The sequence below is a fragment of the Dipodomys merriami genome, unplaced genomic scaffold, assembly GCF_024711535.1.
Source record: "Dipodomys merriami isolate MVZ:Mamm:240054 unplaced genomic scaffold, mDipMer1.0.p SCAF_8, whole genome shotgun sequence".
Lineage (NCBI taxonomy): Eukaryota > Metazoa > Chordata > Mammalia > Rodentia > Heteromyidae > Dipodomys > Dipodomys merriami.
This window is the reverse complement of record NW_027206401.1, coordinates 136,006-157,887: the sequence shown is the minus strand read 5'-3', so window position 1 is coordinate 157,887 and position 21,882 is coordinate 136,006. Positions and strand designations below refer to the sequence as shown.

At 44.5% G+C, this 21,882-nt stretch overlaps 2 protein-coding genes across 6 annotated transcripts in view; both read left to right on the top strand.

The window, feature by feature from the left end:
* Fam120b (family with sequence similarity 120 member B) overlaps positions 1 to 21,882 on the top strand; it is a 48,857-nt gene that overhangs the window by 23,337 nt on the left and 3,638 nt on the right. For 3 of the 5 annotated variants that reach the window (XM_070010645.1, XM_070010646.1, XM_070010644.1), the window contains exons 5-9: positions 561 to 733; positions 3,197 to 3,289; positions 10,802 to 11,008; positions 12,069 to 12,177; positions 15,723 to 15,809. In XM_070010645.1, coding sequence (XP_069866746.1) covers positions 561 to 733; positions 3,197 to 3,289; positions 10,802 to 11,008; positions 12,069 to 12,177; positions 15,723 to 15,809 — 669 coding nt within the window. The remainder of the gene's footprint in view (positions 1 to 560; positions 734 to 3,196; positions 3,290 to 10,801; positions 11,009 to 12,068; positions 12,178 to 15,722; positions 15,810 to 21,882) is intronic. The other 2 variants (XM_070010648.1, XM_070010647.1) reach the window with 1 other exon arrangement.
* On the top strand, positions 19,138 to 19,678 carry LOC138819260 (large ribosomal subunit protein eL32-like). The gene has a single exon (XM_070010649.1). It carries the CDS (start codon positions 19,198 to 19,200, stop codon positions 19,603 to 19,605), a length of 408 nt encoding a protein of 135 aa, XP_069866750.1. The 5' UTR covers positions 19,138 to 19,197; the 3' UTR covers positions 19,606 to 19,678.

Here is a 21,882-nt window from a genome sequence, read left to right as displayed (position 1 = left end):
TGAAAAGTAACTAAAGCAAAAAGGGCTGGAAGCATGGCTCTAGTGATAGTATCTGCAGAGCAAGCATGAGGCCAATTTTTAAAAATATATTCTTTTTTTTTTTTTTTTTTTTTTTTGGTCAGTCATGGGGCTTGAACTCTGGGCCTGGGTGCTGTCCCTCAGTTCTTCAGCTGTTGACTAGCACTCTACCACTTGAGCCTCAGCCCCACTTCCGGCTTTTTCTGCTTATGTGGTGCTGAGGAATCGAACCCAGGGTCTCATGCATGCAAGGCAAGCGCTCTACCACTGAGCCACCTTCCCAGCCCGGCTGTTGTATCCTTGAGTCAGGTATTAAGTCTGTTCTGAGATCATACAAGTGAGTAGGAGTGAAAGTTCCTAGTATGCCTTTGAACTTACTCATTATAAAGAAGAGATTTTCAGTAAGGTCTGTTTGCAAGCCCTTTGCTTTCTTTTTGTCAGGGCACTGCTCCTGTTTGCCTAGTTCCTTTTTGTTGTGAAGCTTCAAGTATACTATAATAATGATAAATGGACATTTTAGGCTTTTTTTTATTTTTGACTAGGGGGAACACCTAGTTTGGAAGTTTTGTGGCTGAACCTAGAACCAGCAGCACAGAGCCAGCGCCTGGACACACTGCTAGCTTGCTTCAACCTCTCTTCCTCAAGAGAAGAACTGCAAACAGTTGAAAGCCCATTGAGAGCTCTGTGCTGCCTCCTGATCTACCTCTTTGTCCAGGTAATGTCCAGTTCTCTGTTTTCATGGCTACAGCTGCTTCATACTTCTAGAAGGACATTGGTTCCAGGGTTCTGTGGCTATATCTACCATCTGCTCCACTGTTATCTTTTCCCAGTGTCTGTTCCATGGAACACCATTAGTTCTTTGAGATGTTCTAAAACATTAAGAAGGATATGCACAGAGATACAACTGTCTGCTTCATTAAACCTGGTGGTGCTGATACATGTAAGAATGCAGATGTTTGGCAGTCATGTAGGGTTTCTTTTGTGTAAGCTCTCTCAGAGATTGGGCCCTGTTGCTCCTCTTCTTTGTGTGGTTGTTGGGAGTAGTTCTGCTCTCACGTGCTCATGAAATGCTAGAGACTTCTCTGCAGCCCCAGCTTCTCCCTTGTTATAGCTGTGTCTCTGGGAAAATCAGTTCTTCTTTCTTAGGTCACCTTCATCAAGTGTCTGCTAAACACTTCCTAATCAGAAAATGACATAATAATAGCTACTTTCTTTTCTTGAGTTATTAGGTAATCACATATTGTTTTTAATTTTTTTATTATTGTAAAGGTGATGTACAGAGGGGTTACAGTGACATAAGTCAGGTAAAAAGTACATTTCTTTTTGGACAGTGTCACCCCTTCCCATGCTCTTTCCCAATTTTTCTTCCCATCCCTACCCACAAGTTGTTCATTTTCAACATCGTGTCTAGTGAGTACCACTGCTGCATTTGTTTACCCTTTTGCCCTCCATTTCTGTGCCCTCCTTTATCCTCCCAAAGACAGATAAACAAGCAAGATGAAGAGAAAGTAAAACAAAAACAGTAACAAAGAAAAACCTGTTGTTTCCACTTCCTGGAGTTCATTTATATGTGATCAGCTGCACATAGGCATTGCACCTTTATGTTCCTCTCCTGAATACATAATGTATATTGTTCAAGAATTGGGTGAAATGTCTTTTTTTTGTGTGTGTGTCAGTCGTGGGGCTTGAACTCTGGGCCTAGGCACTGTCCTTGTGCTCTTTAGTTCAAGGCCAGTGCTCTACCGCTTGAGCCACATCGCCACTTCTCTTTTTCTAGTGGTTTATTGGAGATAAAGAGTCTCACGGACTTTCCTGCCCCAGCTGGCTTTGAACCGTGATCCTTAGATCTCAGACTCCTGAGTAGCTAGGATTACAGGTGTGAGCCACCAGCGCCCAGCTGAAATGTCTACTTTTGGTCCTGGCATCCTTGTTAACCATTCTCCTAGCCTGTTAAACTTGTGTGTTATCAGCTGGAGCCTGCACAAGAAAATTACAGTTCTAAGTCTTTCTTCTGAATATCTTTGTTGCTGTTCTTTTTAATGTACTTATAATATACTATGTGGTTTTTTTTGCTTCTTTGTATGTTCTTTCCCCATGGTATATCCCTTGTTGTCACTGTATTTGAGCTGGTGTCCTGCATCTTGTATATACATTTTTCTAATTTGGGAAGGGGAAGGGACATAATGCTGAAATAAGGATATAGGATGACCCATTGTAACAATGAGATAATGAGATGTACAAGACAGTATGTTGAAAATGAGGGGGTTAGGGGGAGCCTGGGAGGGGAGGGAGGAGTTGGGGAGGGAAGGGATGGTAGGGGAAAGATAAAGGAGGGGATAACAATGCTCCCTAGGAAATGGACTCATTACCTTGCTCGTGTAACTATAACCCCTCTGTACAGTATCTTTACACTAAAAAATATGTATTAAGAACAGGTATAGGTCCAGTGTCTCTTCTCCTTGGGCTTCATCTTATAACTTATTCCCACTCTGTTTTCTTCATTGTTTCTCTGTTTCCTTGTTCCTCTTCCATGAGTTTGTTAGACCTTTGAGTCCACAAAGATAATGTTAATCCTGATTTTCTTTTTCTTTTTTTTTGGGGGGGGGGGTCTGGTTGTGGGGCCTGAACTCTGGTCCTGGGCGCTGTCCCTCAGTTCTTCAACTCAAGGCTAGCGCTCTACCACTTGAGCTACAGCACCACTTCTGGCTGTTTTCTTTTTGCTTATGTGGTGCTGAGGAGTCGAACCCAGGGCCTCATGCATGCAAGGCAAACACTCTACCACTGAGCCACTTGCCCAGCCCCAATCCTGATTTTCTTTAAACTGAGAGCTGATGACAAAAGTCCCATCCAGGGTTGTTCCAAGGTGAATACATCCTCAGCCCTAATCACCCTCACCCGGATTAGCTTTGGAAATTCCTAAATTGCCCTGTACAGTTGGTGCCCAGAGGGAACACCTGAGGAGAGCCATGTGTGTTCCTATACATGTACCCATGTATGCATTTGTGCACGTGCTTTCCTGTGTATGCACTTGTATGTGTTCCTTTGTGTGCATCTGTCCACATGTATGTACACTACTTGTGCCTGTGTATGTACCTGTATTTAGTAACAGATCATTTTATGAAAAGTGTTGGATTTTTTCAGAAGCCTAATGCTAGTCTATCTCTCTCTCTTTTTTCAGGTAGACACACTTTGTCTGGAGGATTTGCATGCATTTATTGCTCAGGCCTTGTGCCTCCAAGGAAAATCAACTGCCCAGCTTGCAAATTTACAGGTACATAGATGACCAATTAGTTGTCAGAACCCTGGAGATAACCATACTGAATGAAGAGTCAGTGGTTTCTGTGGTCTTTCTCCACTATAACTGGTATTTCACAGGAGTGTTGGGAAAGCCTCAGAGAGGTCTCCACAAGGCAGCAATTTGTCTTCATCTCTTAAGCAGCTCTTGGCACTGAATCACATGCTTAGAAATTCGGCTTCCCTGTTGGTGCTTGGGAATCTGCCCTGGTCTAACCGTTTGTAGAGAAGAGCTTATTGGTAAGAACCTGGTGTCAGAAGCGGAGCACCCTCTGTGGTGCTAGCAGTTTGGCCCTGGCTGACCTCACCTGGTGTGTGTGGAGGATAGCAGGGTGAGCTGCCCCTCCTGTGTCCTCACCCAGTGCCTAACATTTGTTTTTTTGTTATTAGGGTTTGAACTCAGAGCCTTGCATTTGCTCGGCTTGCTTGCACAGCTGGCACTCTACCATTTGAGTATATGCAAGAGAAGTTAGGCTGGTTATAGAAAACTGTACCCTTTTCCTGGTTGTATATGTATAATTTTGAATGCAAGTCATATGTTTACTGGTTTTTCTGCTCATGGATGTAGCTCTCACTGTGAACTTCACCTGCCAGGATATTCCAGAAGGACAGACTTGCTTATGTACTTCAGATAGGTCACATGATTCCTAATACATAATTATTATAGCCTGTGTGGAAGTACACACATAGATGGATTTGAGTTAGAATTACTTCATAGCAAGTAAAGTGAAACAACAGATTAAATTATATAGAAGTAACATATAAAGTCTCTGTCTTTCAAAGCTCTAAGGGTGGAAGATAGATCTTATGCCCAAATCATTGAAAACATGCTTGCTAGGGCAAACTGTGGTGACGTCACAAGTCTGTGTGTTAAGTATGTTCCTCAGGACAGTCTCATGCGTCACTCAGCCCCCACTGTGTCCCTGGGATGAAAGGAGCCTTGATCCTGGAGCCAGGAGTGCCTGTTCAGGACTCCTGTGCATCTAGCATAGTCTGACTAGAGCACACCACCTCCTGTCTGGAGCTGTGAAAGGGGGAAAGAGTCACTTCGCTTGCCCTCAGTTCTTTTTTTGTTGTTGCTGTTGGTTGTGGGGCCTGGGTGCCTCAGCTCTTCTGCTCAAGGCTAGCACTCTGCCACTTGAGCCACAGTGCCACCTCCGGCCTTTTCTGTTTATGTGGTGTTGAGGAATCGAACCCAGGGCTTCATGCATACAAGGCAAGCACTCTTCCACTGAGCCACCTTCCCAACCCCTTGTCCTCAGTTCTTGTAGCCTCTGATGTTTGCCCAGAGTCAGGCTCTCTGTTCAGTGTGGACACTGTGGTCGTGTTACTCATCACTGAACTGGATGAGTGCACACCACACACCGTGGTGGGACCAGAGCTGGGATCTGATGCCAGAGGTTCCTCTGGCCCAGCACTTGTGGTGACTTCAACTCACCTAGGAAAAGCCTAGCTTTCTTTGCCCTTCCATTCTTTTAATTTTGTTCTGGGTAAATCATGACTGCCAACAAGCCACAGTAAGCGAGCCTTTCTTAGCATATATTTTGTTGAGCTATTTATTGTTAAATATTTACTTTGAGGCATATGGTGTATTTTTACAGTTTCTTTATTCCCATCCTATACAGAGGGCCCTCGCTCCATTGTAATTCCACAGGGCTAGCTCAGTTTTTCCTGTCTTTTATTCTCAAATATCTTAAATCCTCTTTTCCAAAACAATGCTTTCCATATATTGAATTGACAAACCAAAGGCCGTGGCGTTTAGTTGCGTTGAGTGCTCAGTGCTAACTAGTAAGAGACTTGGGTCTGGTTAGTACTTCACCACACTAACCAGCATCTAGGGTACTCCCTTAATTCCTTGTGCTTTGCTGTCTCTCTTTGTGATAGTAGTTGATTAAATTTAATAATTTACACTATTTAATGATTAATTTATGAATTGGATTTTGCTACCCAGCTTTTCTCAAACTATCCTCACACAGTTGGGTACAGAAGTTCCTTGACAGAGATGTGCCAGGGAGAGGCACAATCTGTTCTCTGAAACTTGCATTGTACTTAGGAAAGTGAAGCACAGGGCAGAGGTGCCTGAGGAGCACATGTAAACACATTCTGGAACTTGCTTCTGGGACAATATATGTCTCCTAGACCTAGAAAAGATCTGATTTCAGAGAGCCACAGAAGTACTGTGTGTTGCTGACCAACTTCACTTTCACTAGTGAGAAAGAAGCACCTGTTCATCACACAATTCTTTCTGGATTTTTTACCTTTACCCTTAGCTTGGTGGGGTGGAAGTTTCAGGTAACCCTGAGGAACAAGGAAAAAGTACTTGGGTCTGCTAAAAACACTCTGAGGAACTTCCTGAAAGGCTGAGTCTAAGGGGAGGATGTGGCAGCCCCAGCCTCTTCTGGGACCTGCCCTATGCATCTCTTCATTTGCATTCTTTGTAAGATCTTTTGCAGTAAATTGGTAAACATGTCTCCCTGAATTTTGTGGTTACTTGAGCAAATTAAATTCAACTCAAGGAGGAGGGTATTGTGGGAACTCCAGCTTGTACTGGTTGGCCAGAACACAGGCTGCAGTTGGTATCAGGGAGGCAGCTCACCTGTGGGGTCTGGCACTGACACTATTGTCAGGACAGACTTAGATCAGAGGACGTGGTAAGAGAACCAAATGTGAATATGATGTCCCTGATGAGCCACTCATGTTCCCCGGTTTTTTTCCTCTCTCTCTTCCTTTCTTTTTTTGTGCTGGTCCAGGAGCTTAAACTCAGGATCTGAGCACTGTCCCAGGCTTCTTTTGCTCAAGGCTAGCACTCAACCACTTGAGCCACAGTTCTGTTTCCTGCTTTTTTGGTAGTTTAGTGGAGATGAGAATCTCACAGACATTCCTGCCCAGGCTAGCTTTGACCCTCAACTCTCAAACCTCAACCTCCTGAGTAGCTAGGATTACATGAGACACTGGTGCCCAGCATGTTCACCGTTTCCTATAAGTGCTTTTGTTGCTTTTCATCATAAGGGTGATTACACTCTTACCAAAGTGTTAGTGTTGATGTTCCATCTTGTTTGTCAAAGCACTAGAGGTATGCACCTCACCAGTCTGCATCTGTTGCCCTTGAGCCTGCTGCTGGTCATTTCTGCTCATTTCTACTCCCTGCCCTTGATTACTTGCTCTATTCTTTCTTTGTATTCAGCATTTTTAAAAATTCCACATAATATATGATAAGTATCTTTTGTGCCTACCTTATTTCACACAAGATAACGTCCTCCAGTTCTATCCATGTTGTCACAAATAATAATGTCCTTTTAAGCCGTGGGGCACTTCATTGTAATATGCCCCATTTTCCTTACTATCTTTCCCTTTATGGATCCTTTGTACTTTTCATATCTTAGCCACGTGAACCATGCTGCAGTGAACATGGCATACAGATATCTCTTCGGCATATTGATTTCATTGCTTTGATACAGAAGTGAGGATGCTGTCTTTGCTCTATTTTTATCTTCTAGAAAAGCTTTATAGTGTTTTCTATAGCAGACACACCATTTTTCACTTTTTCACCAGTAGTGTACAAAAGTTCTCTTTTCCTGTATACTCTTTTTTTTATTGTGAAAATATCTTACAGAGGAGTTACAATTACATGGGCAAGATAATGAGTACATTTCTCATCAAGCATTGTTGCTTCCTCCTTTGTTTCCACTTTGTATCCCTTCCCATCTCCCCCCCACACACCCCTCCCCCTCTGTATACTCTTGTCAGGATTTGTTGTCATCTCTTATCTTTTTGACCAGAGCTGTCTCTAAGGTAATATCCAAGTTGTGATTTGCATCTCCTTGATAATAAGTGATGTTGATCAGCTTTTCATATATCTATTGGTTATCTTAATGTGTTCTTTGGGGAAGCATCTGTTCATTTTCTTTGTCATTTTTTTTTTGGGGGGGAGGGTTGGTTGTGGGGCTTGAACTCTGGGTCTGGACGCTGCCCCTCAGCTCTTCGGCTCAAGGCCAGCGCTCTACTGCTTGAGCTACAGCACCACTTCTCGTTTTCTAGTGGTTTATTGGAGATAAGAGTCTCACGGATTTTCCTGCCCGGGCTGGCTTTGAACCGCAGTCCTCAGATCTTAGCCTCCTGAGTAGCTAGGATTACAGGCGTGAGCCACCAGCGCCTAGCTCTTTGTCATTTTTTAAACTGGGTTGTTTAACTGAATTATTTGTGTTCCTATGAGTTTGCACATAAGCCTCATCAAATATATAGCTTACAGACTTCTTTTCTTCTAGCCATAGGCTTCCTTCTCTTTTTTACTGATTGTCCCTTTGCTATGTAGGAGCTTCTTAGTTGAACTAGCCCTACTTATTTTTTAAATTGCCTGAGCTTTTGGTATGATACCTTAAGAAATATGTGGGATTTCAGCTCTAGAGAGAAGCTATTCCAAGAATAGGAGACAGATAATCAGGACCAGTTTGCTGGTTGAACACAAAGAAACACTAGTAAAACAGTTAATAGAAATACAGGTTTTAGAACAGGGCTGGGAGGGAGGTTACCAGGAATTCAGTGTGCTATAGAAGACACATTCACTGAGTCAAGGTGGCAATGTGCTAATTGTAGACAGTGCATTCTGGAGTGTTTTGCTATCAAGAAGAAAGAAAAATCATGATACACTGTTAGGAATGAAATTGATGTGGAGGATATCACTGCAGACCCCCACCACAAGTGAAAAAAATACAGTGAAACACTGCAAGCAGCTCTAAGACACATCATTCAGCAGCTACTTGGATGCACAGGGCCAAGTCCCATGAAGCACAGATGGCATAACCTCGTTTCATTGCTATTTCATGAAAGTAAATTCAGATTTCCAAACAAAATATCAATAAACTGAATCCAGCAATAAGTAAAAGTAATGGTAGTGGCCCCTCTTGAGTGAAGGCTTTCAGGATAACTTTAAAATGTCACTATATTCAACAAAAACCTTTAATTTTCTCACCGTAGCCAAAATATGTAATCAACCCAGATGCCCCTCAGTGGATGAATGGATCAAGAAAATGTGGTATATATACACAGTGAAATTCTACTCATCCATCAGAAATAATGACACTGTACTATCTTTAAGGAAATGGAAAGACTTGGAAAACATTCTATTAAGCAAAGTAAGCCAGACCCAGAAAAACATATGTTACATGGCTTCCCTTGTCTGTGGTAACCAGAATGTGCCTATAAATCTACAAGTAAACACACTGGATTGTAAAGGACAAAAAATACACGGACATGGTGAACTATACAGGTCTCGAGGCATTCACACATAGTGAGCCCAAAGGAGAGGAACACACAGGCACAATAGCTAGCTGCATCTGACCATATAAAATATTTATCAAAATGCCAGGAAATGGAAAAAGAGCATTTTTGTTTTCTTTCTTTGTTGCAGTTTTTGTTTTCATTTCCTTTTGTCTTGATTGTTTATCTGTCTTTGGGAGGGTCAGGGGAGGCACAGAAATGGTGGGACAAAGTGGTAAACAAAGGTAGTAGTGATACTGACTAGACACTGTGTTGAAATGAACTATACCATTTGTGATTGGGGACAGGAGGGAAAAACTGGGAAAGAGCAAGGAAAGGGGTGACGTTGTTCAAAAAGAAATGAGCTCTTTAACTGACCTATGTAACCAAAACCCCTTTATACATCACCTTTATAATAACAAATAATTTTTAATGTTTGATTAACTATTAATCCTGGATAATCCTGGTTCGTGATACTTATCTTAAAATAATGATTAAACTTAGTAAGTAAAACCTTGCTTAGGAAGGGGATAAAACATCTGTAACTCCTTCCTAGTTCATTTGTTTTCATAAGCTATTTTAGCACATTTTAATGAGCTTGAGCAGTATGATCAAAGTGTAGGTGCCCCGAAGGGACTTGCTTTTCTTGTGCTTAACTTGCTACTGGTCACTTGGACATTGGCCATGTTGATACCTGTGTGGGGTCACCACAGCCAGCCAGGCTCACGCTCAGAACACCAGTGATTCTCCTCACCAGGAAGGACTTGGCAAGGAGAAGAAACGCTTCATGTTACCATGACATTCTTAATTTGTAACATTAGCAGCCATCAGCCTTTTGGGTTATATATGCATTTTATTTTGAAATCAAATTTTTAAACTAAGGTTTTTAGCTGGGTGCCTGTGTTTCATACCTAAAATCTTAGCTACTTAGTTTTGTTTTTTTGGGGGGGTCCGGTTGTGGGGCCTGAACTCTGGGCCTGAGCGCTGTCCCTCAGCTCTTTATCTCAAGACTAGTGCTCTACGACTTGAGCCACAGTGCCACTTCCGGCTTTTTTCTTTTTGCTTATGTGGTGCTGAGGAATCGAACCCAGGGCCTCAGGCATGCAAGGCAAGCGCTCTACCAATGAGCCACCTTCCCAGCCCAATCCTAGCTACTTAGGAGGCTGGAAGCCAGCCCCAACAGGAATGTCCATGAGACTCTCATCTCCAAGCAGCAAAAAGTCCAAAGTAGAGATGTGGCTCAAGTGGTAAAGCACTAGTCTTGAGCAAAAAAAGTTATGGGACAGTTCCATGGCCCTGAGTTCATGCCTCAGTGCTCACTCGCTCTCTCTTTTTCTCTCTCTCTCCCTTCTTCTCTTTCTCTCCCCCCTCCCTCCCCCTCCCTTTCTCTCTCTCTTTCACACACACACACACACACACAAATATACACAAATGAGGATTTTAGTCCTACAGCAATATAGTTGCATTAGCAGAAACACCGCTTACTCATATCTAAAGTGATGCCTTGTATGTTCTCCCTCTCCCTTTGCTTTAAAGAAAGTTTTCTAGACGGGTGCCGGTGGCTCATGCCTGTAATCCTAGCTACTCGGGAGGCTGAGATCTGAGGATCGCAGTTCAAAGCCAGCCAGGGCAGGAAAAGTCCTTGAGACTCTTATCTCTAATAAACCACTCAGAAAACCAGAAGTGGCGCCATGGCTCAAGTGGTAGAGCGCTAGCCTTGAGCTAGAGCTGAGGGACAGCACCCAGGCCCAGAGTTCAAGCCCTGCAACCGACCAAAGGAAAAAAAAAAAAGCTTTCTGGAGGAGTAAACCCAAGCAGTAAATAATCTTGCCAAGTAGCCTGTCCATCTCCCCCCAAGCCACAGTTCTGCTTCAGGCCAGTGGGCCTTTCTTTCTGGAGCCTAGAGGTATAGGACCAGACCACTGAGTGGCAGGTCTGTGTGCAAACAGGCCTGAGCAAACATCTACAGCTCATGGGGGTAGATGGTGAACAAGAAGGGCTCTCTGATGGGACTCCGCGCATAACTCCCTTCAGTGGAGCTTGTTTGCAGGGCCTCTTGAAATCAACCGAACTGATGAGATCTGGTATGATGTCCAATGCTAAATAAGCAAGCGTCTTTTCTGAGGAGTTAGCTTTGCAGTATTGAGCCTCCTTTAGGCACTTCCTGTATACAGTTGATTCTGTTAGAGCTCTGTGTGATTGTTTTGGTTTCTGTGTGTGTTTCTCTTTGCAGCTAGATTATATTAGTCCCAGAGCTGTACAGCTTGGGTCCCTCTTCATCCGTGGCCTCACCACCCTGGTGCTGGTCAATAGTGCGTGCGGCTTTCCCTGGACCATGAGTGAGTTCATGCCTTGGAATGTGTTTGATGGCAAGCTTTTTCATCTGAAGTACTTACAGTCTGAAAAGGGATATGCTGTGGAGGTTCTTTTGGAACAAAATGTAAGTTGTTCTTTGTTTTGTTTTTTGTTTTATGTTCATTAAACAACAGTAAGTTTGGAACCAGTAGCTCTAGTCATTAGGAAGATGAGGGGTTGCCTATGCTAATGGTTCCAGGGCTTTAGAAAAACAAACCTACTCCCTAGAAATACCTCGTTATTCTAGGCTTCAAAACTTCCTAGAACTAACATGCTGACTGCACTTATATTTCTACAACTTCTTTCCTAATGGGTTCAGTTGTTCCAAATACCAGAAACATGCAACTGGTAGCATCATCATCCGTATCAGTATCAGCTCATAGCCTCCTAGAATGCGTAGCATATGTAGAGGGGAAAACTGCACTCCCTCAGAGGAGCCTTCTGGACACCCAGTGAGACCAGACACTTCTGAAGGCCATCCATGTCCAAGGGGACATTGGCTGCAACTCCAGTTTTCTCAGTACAGTTGCTACATTATTCCTGGAAGATTTCCAAATAAGCCCTTATGCCAAGCTCATTTGAATGTTTTATTACCCACAGGGTTGCAAAGGCAGTGTGATCATGAGAGCATGCTGGATTGTTAGATAAAACACTACAGGCTTTCACACCAAAGGGAAAACATTTGACAGTGTGTTGCCATCACCATTTCTCACCAAAACTTAAGGACTGTAAGTGCTGAGAGCTTAGAAGTAACCTGTCCTGCACAGGCAGCAAAAGCCCTTGTGTGCTTTAGAAGAGCTCACAAACAAGAAGGGAACCTGTCCTTCAGAGGTGGCAGTGGGAGTGGGGCTGCGAGGTCACGCCATCCGTCACTTCTTTTCTGTGTACCTCAAGGTATATCGGGCCAGCATCATAACCTGGGTGCTGTGTTTCTGAGGCACTCATAAGGGAAGCCGTCTCCTAAAGCACTGTGGCCACACTGAAGGACTGCAGCCTTCCTCTCTAGCATAGAGTGGACAGCCACACTGGTTGGGTGTCGTTGGGGAATGGTCCCCCTGTGGGCTGTGTCCCTCTGCCCCATGTCGGACCCTGCTGAATGTCATAGAATATGCAGCGACTCTCACTTGCATCTGATCTATCTCCAGAGATCTTGGCTCACCAGATTCCAAAACCTGAAGGCAGTGGTCTGCAAAGCTTGTGGAAGGGAGAACCGACGCATTGTGGGCAAGTCACCCTGGACCTCTCACCACACAGGTGGGCAAGGCTCAGGCCCTCTACCTGTCACAGATTCTCCTAGGGCCCATCTTGGGTCAAGGGTGGACCCGGTGGCTTCCTGTGTCTTATTAAAAGAAAAAGTTCCTCGTGGGAGGCAGAGATAGGAGGATTTCAGTTCAAGCCCAGCCAAGGCAAAAAGCCGAGCCTGGAATCTGTGGTTGATACCTGTAATCCCAGCTCCTTGAGAGGCTGGGACTGTTGGGATTGCAGTTCAAAGCCTTGCCGTACACATTCTCCTTGGACTGGAAAGGACAGTCTAGCGTGTTACTGTAGCTGTTGAGAGGCCTAACATAGGTGAGTTACACCCAGGCATGTATCTGAGTAGGACGTGAGAACCTTCCTCAAAAATTAACAGTAGAAAATAGGGCAAGAGATGTGGTTAGCGTGCCTGCCTAGCAAACACAAGAACCAGAGTTCAAATCCCAATCCAGGGTTGGGAGAAGCTGGACCCTGCAGGCAGAGAGGAGGTTTGTGGTCGACGGCAGACAGGCAAAAAGTGAAAGGTCCTATCCAAAAACAATAGGATAGCAGAGCACTCCCCTCAACACCGTGCCACAGATAAGTGAATGAACAGCAGCCAGAGCTCTTCACCTGTTTACATTTTCCATTATTCATACTACTTTTATGTGCACTGTTCACTTACAATAGAGAATTCTAAATAGCATACACAATTATAGATCAAAATGTAATTGAACTTTACACAAACGTTGCCAGCTTTTTTCCTCAAACCCTGTCATCACTCCCCTCTTTACCAGCAGTGATTAGGGTCTGTCAGGTAGTATCTTGATAGCATTTCAAAGTGGTAGATTTAAAAAAAAACAAATTTGAAGCCAGGTGCTGGTGGTTCAGGCCTGTAATCCTAGCTGCTCAGGAGGCTGAGATCTAAGGATCATGGTTCAAATCCAGCCTGGCCTGGAAGGTCTGTGAGACTTGTCTCCAGTTAACCCCCAGAAAAACCAGAAGTAGTACTGTAGTTCCAGGTGGTAGCGCACTAGCCTGGAGCAAAAAGGGCTCAGGGACAACACCTATGCCCTGAGTTCAAGCCCCAGGACTGACATAAAAAAAAATTGATAGAAATGAAAAAGTATCTCATTGATAGTCTCATGGTGTACATCTTACTAGGATTTCTTTTGTTAATGAGCCTTGTTTTATGGTTCTGGGGCCTGAACTCAGGGTGTCACATGGCCACGCTGGCAATCTGCTACTTGAGCCCCTCCGCTATCTTTGCTCTGTTTTTGAGATAGCATCACTTTTTGCCCAGGCCAGCCTGGACCACAGTCCTCCACCTTATGCTTCTTGTCATGACTGAATTTGCACCATTGTTGGCTTGTTCTTTTCCATGTATGAGGTCTTGTGAATCCTCTTGCTCCGGCTAGCCTCAGGTGTGTGCTACCTGATCTCTGCCACCAATGCCAAGCTGCTAAAGAGGTTTTAAACTTTCTGTTTCCTCCTTTGTTTGCTATCTATACCCTTTTTGCTTTAATTATTTCTGAGATTACTTATACTCTGGCCAGGTTAAACCATAGTCCATCCGTGCCCAGTTGCTTGTTGAGAAGGGGTCTCACTTATGTTTTGCCTGTGCTGATAATGAACCACAATCTTTCTGATTTCAGGATTACAGGTGTGAGCCACTGTGCCAGCCTGTAGTACCTCATTATTTTTTGTGATGGGGCAAGAAAACTCACCTCAAACTCTGCCCTCTGAGCTGTCTTCAGGAGCTCTTTCAGCCTTGCAGATTTCATCTCAGCAGCTATGTGTGGCATGATCAGCAATCTGCCCAGCCCTACCACACTTTGCCTGTGGACTAGAATGGGATGGTGGCTGGGACGTGAAGCCATTACCAAGAGGAAGACATCTTTTCCACACTTTCCAAGTCCTTTTCTGCTACCAGCTCCAGATGGAATTTGAGGCTGTAGAGCAAAAACTTTGCAAAATTGCAGTGAAAGTCTACCACATTCTTTTCTTTCTTCCAGTTTCCTGTTGTCAGCAGCCAGAGACTCAGAATGTACTCCAGACTTAAGTTCCTAATTGAGATTGCTAGAGAATAGGACAAGTGGAAAGGGACTTGCTGCCTGAGGCAGCTTTGGCACATGACCATCATCATAGGAGCTTGCCTGCCCAGACCCCCCCCCAATCATGCTGTCTGATGCAGTTGGCCTCCCTGTGAGTTTGCATATAGAGCCACAGCCACTCAGAGCATAAGGCCTGCAGGAACGCTGGGTACTGTGCATGTAAAGACCTCCGTGATTGGAGATGCTTCCTGTCTTTGCTGGAAATAGGTGCTTACTGGAAATGGGTGCTGGACAAGTGAGGGGCTCAGTGATGAGGATGGCGACCCAGGCATCACTGAGGAGCTGACGGCTGCAGCTACAGCAGGAGAAGTCTAGTGGTGGCACCAGAGTTAGATTTATGTGCATCATCTCAGTGGGGAAAATAAATAATTAAAACAGGGAACAGGGAAGGTTTGTTAGGCAGAGCTAGCTGGAGGAGGCTCTTTACTCAAGAGTGGAATTGGACATAGGCACTTAGGATGGTGGCTATTCCAGCAGTGGACAGAAATGGGACAGGTCAGAGGCTGTCCCAGGCTCCAGGCTCCAGGCGGCCCTTGGGAGATGCTACAGTGATCCCAGCAACCTTTTCCTACACCCTGGAAGCCTCTCAGCATATCATAGAAGCTGCGGTACTGTTTTTCTCACTAGTTGTTGGAATCTCAGGGTTTGTGTTGTGGGCATGTTAAGTGGATTCTTGTGCCCTGTATCCACAATGGCTCCTAACAGAATGGGAACTGAATTTCCAAAGAGACTCAAATATGCTACAAATTGTAGCACCCAATGGGCTCCTTCCTAGGGTCTGTGGTTAGTTTTTTTGGCCCTCTTTGTAGAACACTTTCAAATTTAAGTATGTGTTAACCAGGCACCAGTGGCTCACGCCTGTCATCCTAGCTACTTAGGAGGCTGAGATCTGAGGATTGTGGTTCAAAGCCAGCCCAGGCAGGAAAGGCTTTTACCTCTAATTAACCACCAGAAAACTAGAAGTGGAGTTTTGGCTCAAAGTGATAGAGTACTAGCCATAAGCAAAAAGAGCTCAGAGACAACACCCAGGCCTTGAGTTCAAGTCCCACAACCAGCACCAAAAAAAATATTAATGAGTTTGTGAGCAGAAGGTACTACAGAGAAGAGCATCTGCCCGGATAAGCAGAATGAAGGGACCAGAAGGTTCTCATCTTTCTCCTCTGTTAGTAGAAGCAGCTTCTGGACCCATCGCCCCTGGAAGCAGGTCTAGCAGGACCCTGAGATCCCATTTTGAAGGCACACAATAACAAGTTCTTCTCTGGGCTCTTGTTTCTCCATACCCACCTTGAACAAATGTCAGAACCTCCCTTTTGGCTTTGAGTGCAAATTGAGCCAGTCTGGGCTCTAGCTGTCAGTCTGCATGTCATGGCCCTCGTGAACACAACTGCTGTGCTGTTATACTTGGGATAAGACATGTACTGTGCTGCTAATGCTTGGACCATATTTCCACAGGGAGATGGGGGAGACAGGGTTCCAGTTCCCACAGGACAAGCCCCACGTACAGCCATTCCAGACAAGGACACCCATGGAGAGACCAAGGTCTGTGGAAGAGGCCACCATACTGGTGCCAACTTCTCATTGTTTTTTTTTTGCTGAAAGTTTTTCCTTTGTTTCAGAAAAGGTTACATGTTTATGATTTGAGGAGGCAATTCCTTACTTAGTGAAATAGAAACAAATAATTGCCCTACTTACTGCTGGTCTATCTTTCTTTGCCACTTATTTTTTTAAAATAAATCCAGCTGTTCAGCATGTAAATTTTGTAATGTAGTCAGTGAAAGGCTCTTACAAAGGTTGCATATAGAAAGTTCATCTTATGGTGACAAAAAGCACAAATAGGAGTATTCTGGTATCTTGACTTTTCATACATGCAATACATAGGCCTTTTTTATTGTCTGTATTGTGCTGAATTTGGGCCTGGGCGCTGTCCCTCAGCTCTTCAGCTCAAGCGCTCTACCACTTGAGCCACAGCACCACTCCTGCCTTTTTCTGCTTATGTGGTGCTGAGGAATCGAACCCAGGGCCTCATGCATGCAAGGCAAGCACTCTACCACTGAGCCACCTTCCCAGCCCCCCCCTTATAGATTTGAGAGCTAAACTAGATGGACTTTATATTACTTAAATTTATCCTTTCGTACGAACACTTTTTAAATTTATAATAGTTTTTACTTTTGCAACCGAAAATCCTGATAGAGATGTTGCTCAGATTGCTATTCAGCATATCAACCCTTCTGCTTTGGACACTTGCGGCCGTTTTTCTCTGAGAACTGCTGGTACAGGCCGTCTCTGTGACGCTGAGCAGAAGCCTCTTGATCTGCAGGCTGTGCAGACATCAGAGCCTGCCACATAATTCAAAAGACACCAGAATTTCTGATGTGTGTCTGGAGATGGCATCTTCAGTTCCATCAGTGTAGATTTACATTGGCTTGTTATTTCCTTGAGCTAGCTGAACCTGTAAATGTCCCAGCTGGACCTTTTACAACAGGCCTTTCTCTGAGTCTTTCTAGCACTAGGAAGTGAATGACGCTCCCGTCACTTCATTAGCAGTAAATGACCAGCACACCTGCTCCTACAGAGTAACCTTCCTGGTACCCCAGCGTATTGAGATTGCTTTTAATTCAGGAGATGCTGCAGTTCATTGGGCTACACCACAGAAGAGGGAGACCAGAAGATCTGTGACAGAAGGACATAGCTTGAGAAGGCTTCCTGGGTGTGCCAAGGGTTAGTACAGCTCTGACCAGTGGGAGCAAGATCTGCTAGGTAGAGCAGTCAGGCCTGGGCTGCTTCTTTTTAAATTTTCTATTGTTATGATAAAGATGATGTAAATCAGGTAGAGTGCACATATTGTTGGGCAATACCATCTTCTTCCCTTGCTCTTTCCCAGTTTTTCCCACCCGTCTCCACCCACAAGTTGTATAGTTCATTTTCAACATAGCACCCATCGATAACCATGGCTGCATTTGCTCACTCTTTGTCCCTCTATTGCACAGCCTCCCCTTAAACTCCAACAAACACAGAACAAGAAGAAAAGAAAACAGATTTTAGAGGAAATGACTTTAACTTTTCACCATTAAGTATAATGCTGACTGTAGGCTAGTTGTATAGTCTTTATTGTATTGAAGAATGTTCCATGGATTCCTAGTTTCTCCAGAACTTCCATCATAAAGGGGTGTTGAATCTTGTCAAATACTTTTTCTGCATCTATGGAGATGATCATGTGGTTGTTGTCCTTGCTCCTGTTGATATGTTGAATTACATTAATTGAACCAGCTTTGCATCCCTGGAATGAATCCTGTTTGATCATAGTGTATATTTTTTTTCGATGAGTTGTTGAAATTTATTGGCTGAATTTTATTGAGAAATTTTGCATCAGTGTTCATCAGAAAATTGGGTCTGTAAGTTCTCTTTCTTTGATATGTCTCTGTCTAGTTTTGGGATGAAGGTTATGCTGGCTTTATAGAATGAGTTTGGTAGTGAACTTTCCCTTCCTATCTCATTGAAGAGCTTGAGGAGTATTGGAGCATGGTTTTCCCCATGTGTAATAACTAGAATATGTCTGATATTCCTAGCAGGGGATCACAATAGCCCAATTACTAAGTGCCTAGAACCATACATAATAAAGCGTGTCATCATGAACTCCAAGAATTGAAAACTAGAGGCTTTTATTATGTCATATATGCAGTTATTTCTAATTTTTGTTTTAGTTTTCTGTACCCTTTGTCTTGTATGTAAGTGTATGGGTGTAAGGGAAAAGTAATCACAGAGACAGCAAGACAAAGAATGAACTACTGCAACAATGTTGCTCACTAGACACTATGTTGGAAATGAACTATACATCTTGGGGGGGGGGAGGGGTTTAGGGAAGGGTAAGTGAAAGAAGATGAGGGAGAAAGGAATAGTGTTTGAAAAGAAATGTACTGCCAGGCTCCGGTGGCTCATGCCTGTCATTCTAGCTACTCAGGAGGCTGAGATCTGAGGATCATGGTTCAAAGCCAGCCCAGGCAGGAAAGTCTATGAAATTCTTATCTCCAGTAAACCACCAGAAAACTGGAAGTATGTGGCTCAAGTAGTAGAGCGCTAGCCTTGAGCTGAAGAGTGCAGGGACAGTGCCCAAGCCCAGAGTTCAAGCCCCACGACCAACAACAACAACAAAAAGTACTCATTACCTTACTTATATAACTGTAACCCCCTGTTTATCATAAAGATATTTAAATAAATAAATTATAGCCATACAAAAAAAACAGCAAAAAGAAAACCTCCTGTTTCCATTTCCAGGAGTTCATTTCAATAAATATTATTTTGTATGATCAGACGCACATATGCATTGTGGCTTTCTATTCCTCTCCTAAGAGTATCCTCATCTGGTCTCACTGTGCATGAATGCCAGAGGCCTGCATAATTTGTCATGCCCCAGTGTGTTTTAGACCTAGCCTCCACATAGGAGGGAGAACATGCACCACTTGTCTCTCTGAGCTTGGATTACTTATCCAAGCTTATCCATCCATTTTCCTGCAAATGACATAATATTCTTTTTTTTTTATTGTGAACATACTGTACAGAGGGGTTACAATTACATGGGCAAGATAATGAGTACATTTCTTATCAAACATTGTTGCCTCCTCCTTTGTTTCCCCTTCCCATCCCATCCTCCCCCCAACCAAAGGTGTAAAGTTTGTTTTCGACATAATGACTTGTACTTCTCATTGTTGCAATGGGTCCACCTGTATCCCTATTTAAGCGATTTGTTTTTTCCCTTCCCCTCCACAAATTATACCAACATCAAATACAGTGAAAGCAGGGTTATACTGTGGGGGAGGGACATACAAAGCAACAAAGAAATCATCTTATAAATGTGTTAGAAACAATCGCATGAGTTCCTCTTCCCCGGCGCTGCCTCCGGAGGTGGCTGCCCTCTCCTGCTCGTGGCATCATGGCCGCCCTCAGACCTCTGGTGAAGCCCAAGATCGTCAAAAAGAGGACCAAGAAGTTCATCCGCCACCAGTCTGACCGATATGTCAAGATTAAGCGTAACTGGCGGAAACCCAGGGGCATTGACAACAGGGTGTGGAGGAGATTCAAGGGCCAGATCTTGATGCCCAACATTGGTTATGGGAGCAACAAGAAAACAAAGCACATGCTGCCCAGTGGATTCCGGAAGTTCCTGGTCCACAGTGTCAAGGAGCTGGAAGTGCTGCTTATGTGCAACAAGTCTTACTGTGCTGAGATCGCCCACAATGTTTCCTCCAAGAACCGAAAAGCCATCGTGGAACGAGCAGCCCAGCTGGCCATCAGAGTCACCAATCCCAACGCCAGGCTGCGCAGTGAAGAAAACGAGTAGATGGCTCACATACACCTTTTATTTGTGCTTAAATAAACCACAGAAACTGAAAAAAAAAAAAAAAAAGAAACAATCGCATGAAAGAAAAAAACATTTGAATACATATCTTAGGGTTCATTTCCCTAACATCAACTTATCTGACCCTTTCTGCTTGACTCAGACATATACTAGTTATTGCAAATAAGGGAAACCATGGGGCCTATGTTTCTTTGGGCCTGGCTTACTTCACTTAATATAATTTTTTCCAAGTCTTCCCCTTTCCTAACAAATGGGGTGATGTCATTCTTTCTGATGGAGGCATAGAATTTCACTATGTATATATACCACATTTTCTTGATCCGTTCATCTACTGAGGGGCATCTGGGTTAATATTCTTTTTTCTAGTAGCTGTATAAAATTCTGTTGTGTATAGGGACCACATTTTTTGATCCACTCAAAATAGCCCACTCAACTGGGCTGTTTCCACAACTTGGCTATTGCGAATAGTGCAGCAGTGAACACGGATGTGCAAATGTCTTTATGGCATTGCTTCTCTGTGTGAATTAGAGTGAATGATACCAAGAAAAACATGGGGTCCAAAACAGCACCCTTCCTCACCCCTGACTGAGATATCTCAGAAAATCTCCATGGCAAGTAGTTTTGGCAAAGACCTCGTGGAGGCAGAAGCAGCTGGAGATGTGTGAAGGAGACTCCAAAGCAGAGGCCAAGGCCAGCAGGAGGCCCACCCCTGGGAGCTGACTTCAAAGGATGCGAATGGCGGCAGGAGAGAAGTGCGAGTTCAGGGTGGCCCAGGAGCCCCAGGAGTGCTGGGAGCTTTAGGCCTTCCACAGAACATGACTCAGTGGAGCATAAGCAAGTGCTTGGCATGGAGCAGCCTCCGGGGCATGCAGCCTAGCCATCTGCACATCCCACTCCGGACGGCAGCAACAGGACTGCGACCTAGTGCACGTGGCTCTAGATAAGCAGACAGCTACAAGTGCGCCTCCTTGGCTTGCAGAAACCGCTCACACAAGCCCTTCTTGTTCCTACAAGTGAGCAAGAAGGTCTTTCTCTGCCGGTTCACTGTCTGAATTTGTCCAGAATTTGGACTCAGGTGACAGCTGTCAGTATAGTGGAGAAGAGGCAAATGGAATGAGCACACTTAACCAGCTGGAGGAGAGAACTGGTCTGACACTCATTCAGCTGGAGGAGAGAGCTCACCTGTCCTGAAGTAATTGGGTCTGCACACAGAATATCCTCTTGATTATTAGCAGCTGGCCCTGGAGCTCTGAAGCTACATGAGTTTTGGAGGGGTGGTCCTTTTGCGTGGTGGATGAGCACATCGTAAACCATAGCACCTCATGGTGAGTTAGACAGATGAGCTGGTGCTGCCCTCAAGCCAGACCTGCTCATATCAAGAGCCGGGGTTTGCAGGATGGTGAGGGCTGCAGCTGCCTGCCTCTCTATCTTATCTAGATGCTACCACTGTGTAGCTTTTTACAGGCAGACCTGGGTCAGCACCTACCTGCAGGTCGTAGCTGTGCCCAAAATGCGTCAGTTGTTACATTAATTCTGATGTGTTTGTAAATATTTATGTGGAATTCAAGCTAGTGCCTGAGCTGTGGTTGTTTATTCAACAGCATGCGAAAGGTCACAAGTGTTAGCGTATTTCCCTTCCTTAGTGCTATGGAAGAGAATACAGGGACAGAAAAAAAAAAAAAAATTGGGTTCTTTAAATTCTGTTAGCAGAGAACACTGACAGTGGCCAGAAATTTTTCCTCACTGAGATGGAAACGAAGCAGTGACTCTCCCTGGGACAGAAGGTCCTTGACAGAGAGGAGGGACCTCTTCCCCAGCGCTCCTTGAGGTAGTCCTCACACCATTGGTCCTGACAGGAGCCCAGGGCTCCTGTGTTTGTTTGTTTGTTTTTGCCAGTCCCGGGGCTTGAACTCAGGCCTAGGCACTGTTCCGGAGCTTCTTTTTGCTCCAGGCTAGCACTTGAGCCACACACCACTTCTGGCTCTTTCTGTTTATGTGGTACTAAGAGCTTCATGAATGCTAGACAAACACTCGACCACTCAGCCACATTCCCAGCCCTGTAAGGTTTCTGTGTGTCAGACAGATACAGAATTGGGCAGTGGAACTCTATAGACTAGTGAGAGGACGGTGCTAGCCTCTGCTGGACCTGGGTCTGTCCCTGGGAGGGTGGCAGCCATGCAGTGGGCTCCTCAGAAGAGCGAGGTATCTGACTGGGAACACAGATCATCAGGACCCAGAAGCCTAGGCCCTGGTCAGGTT

Coding starts and splice junctions, on each gene's coding strand:
- LOC138819260 (XM_070010649.1), top strand. CDS start 19,198: ATGGCCGCCCTCAGACCTCTGGTGAAGCCCAAGATCGTCAAAAAGAGG.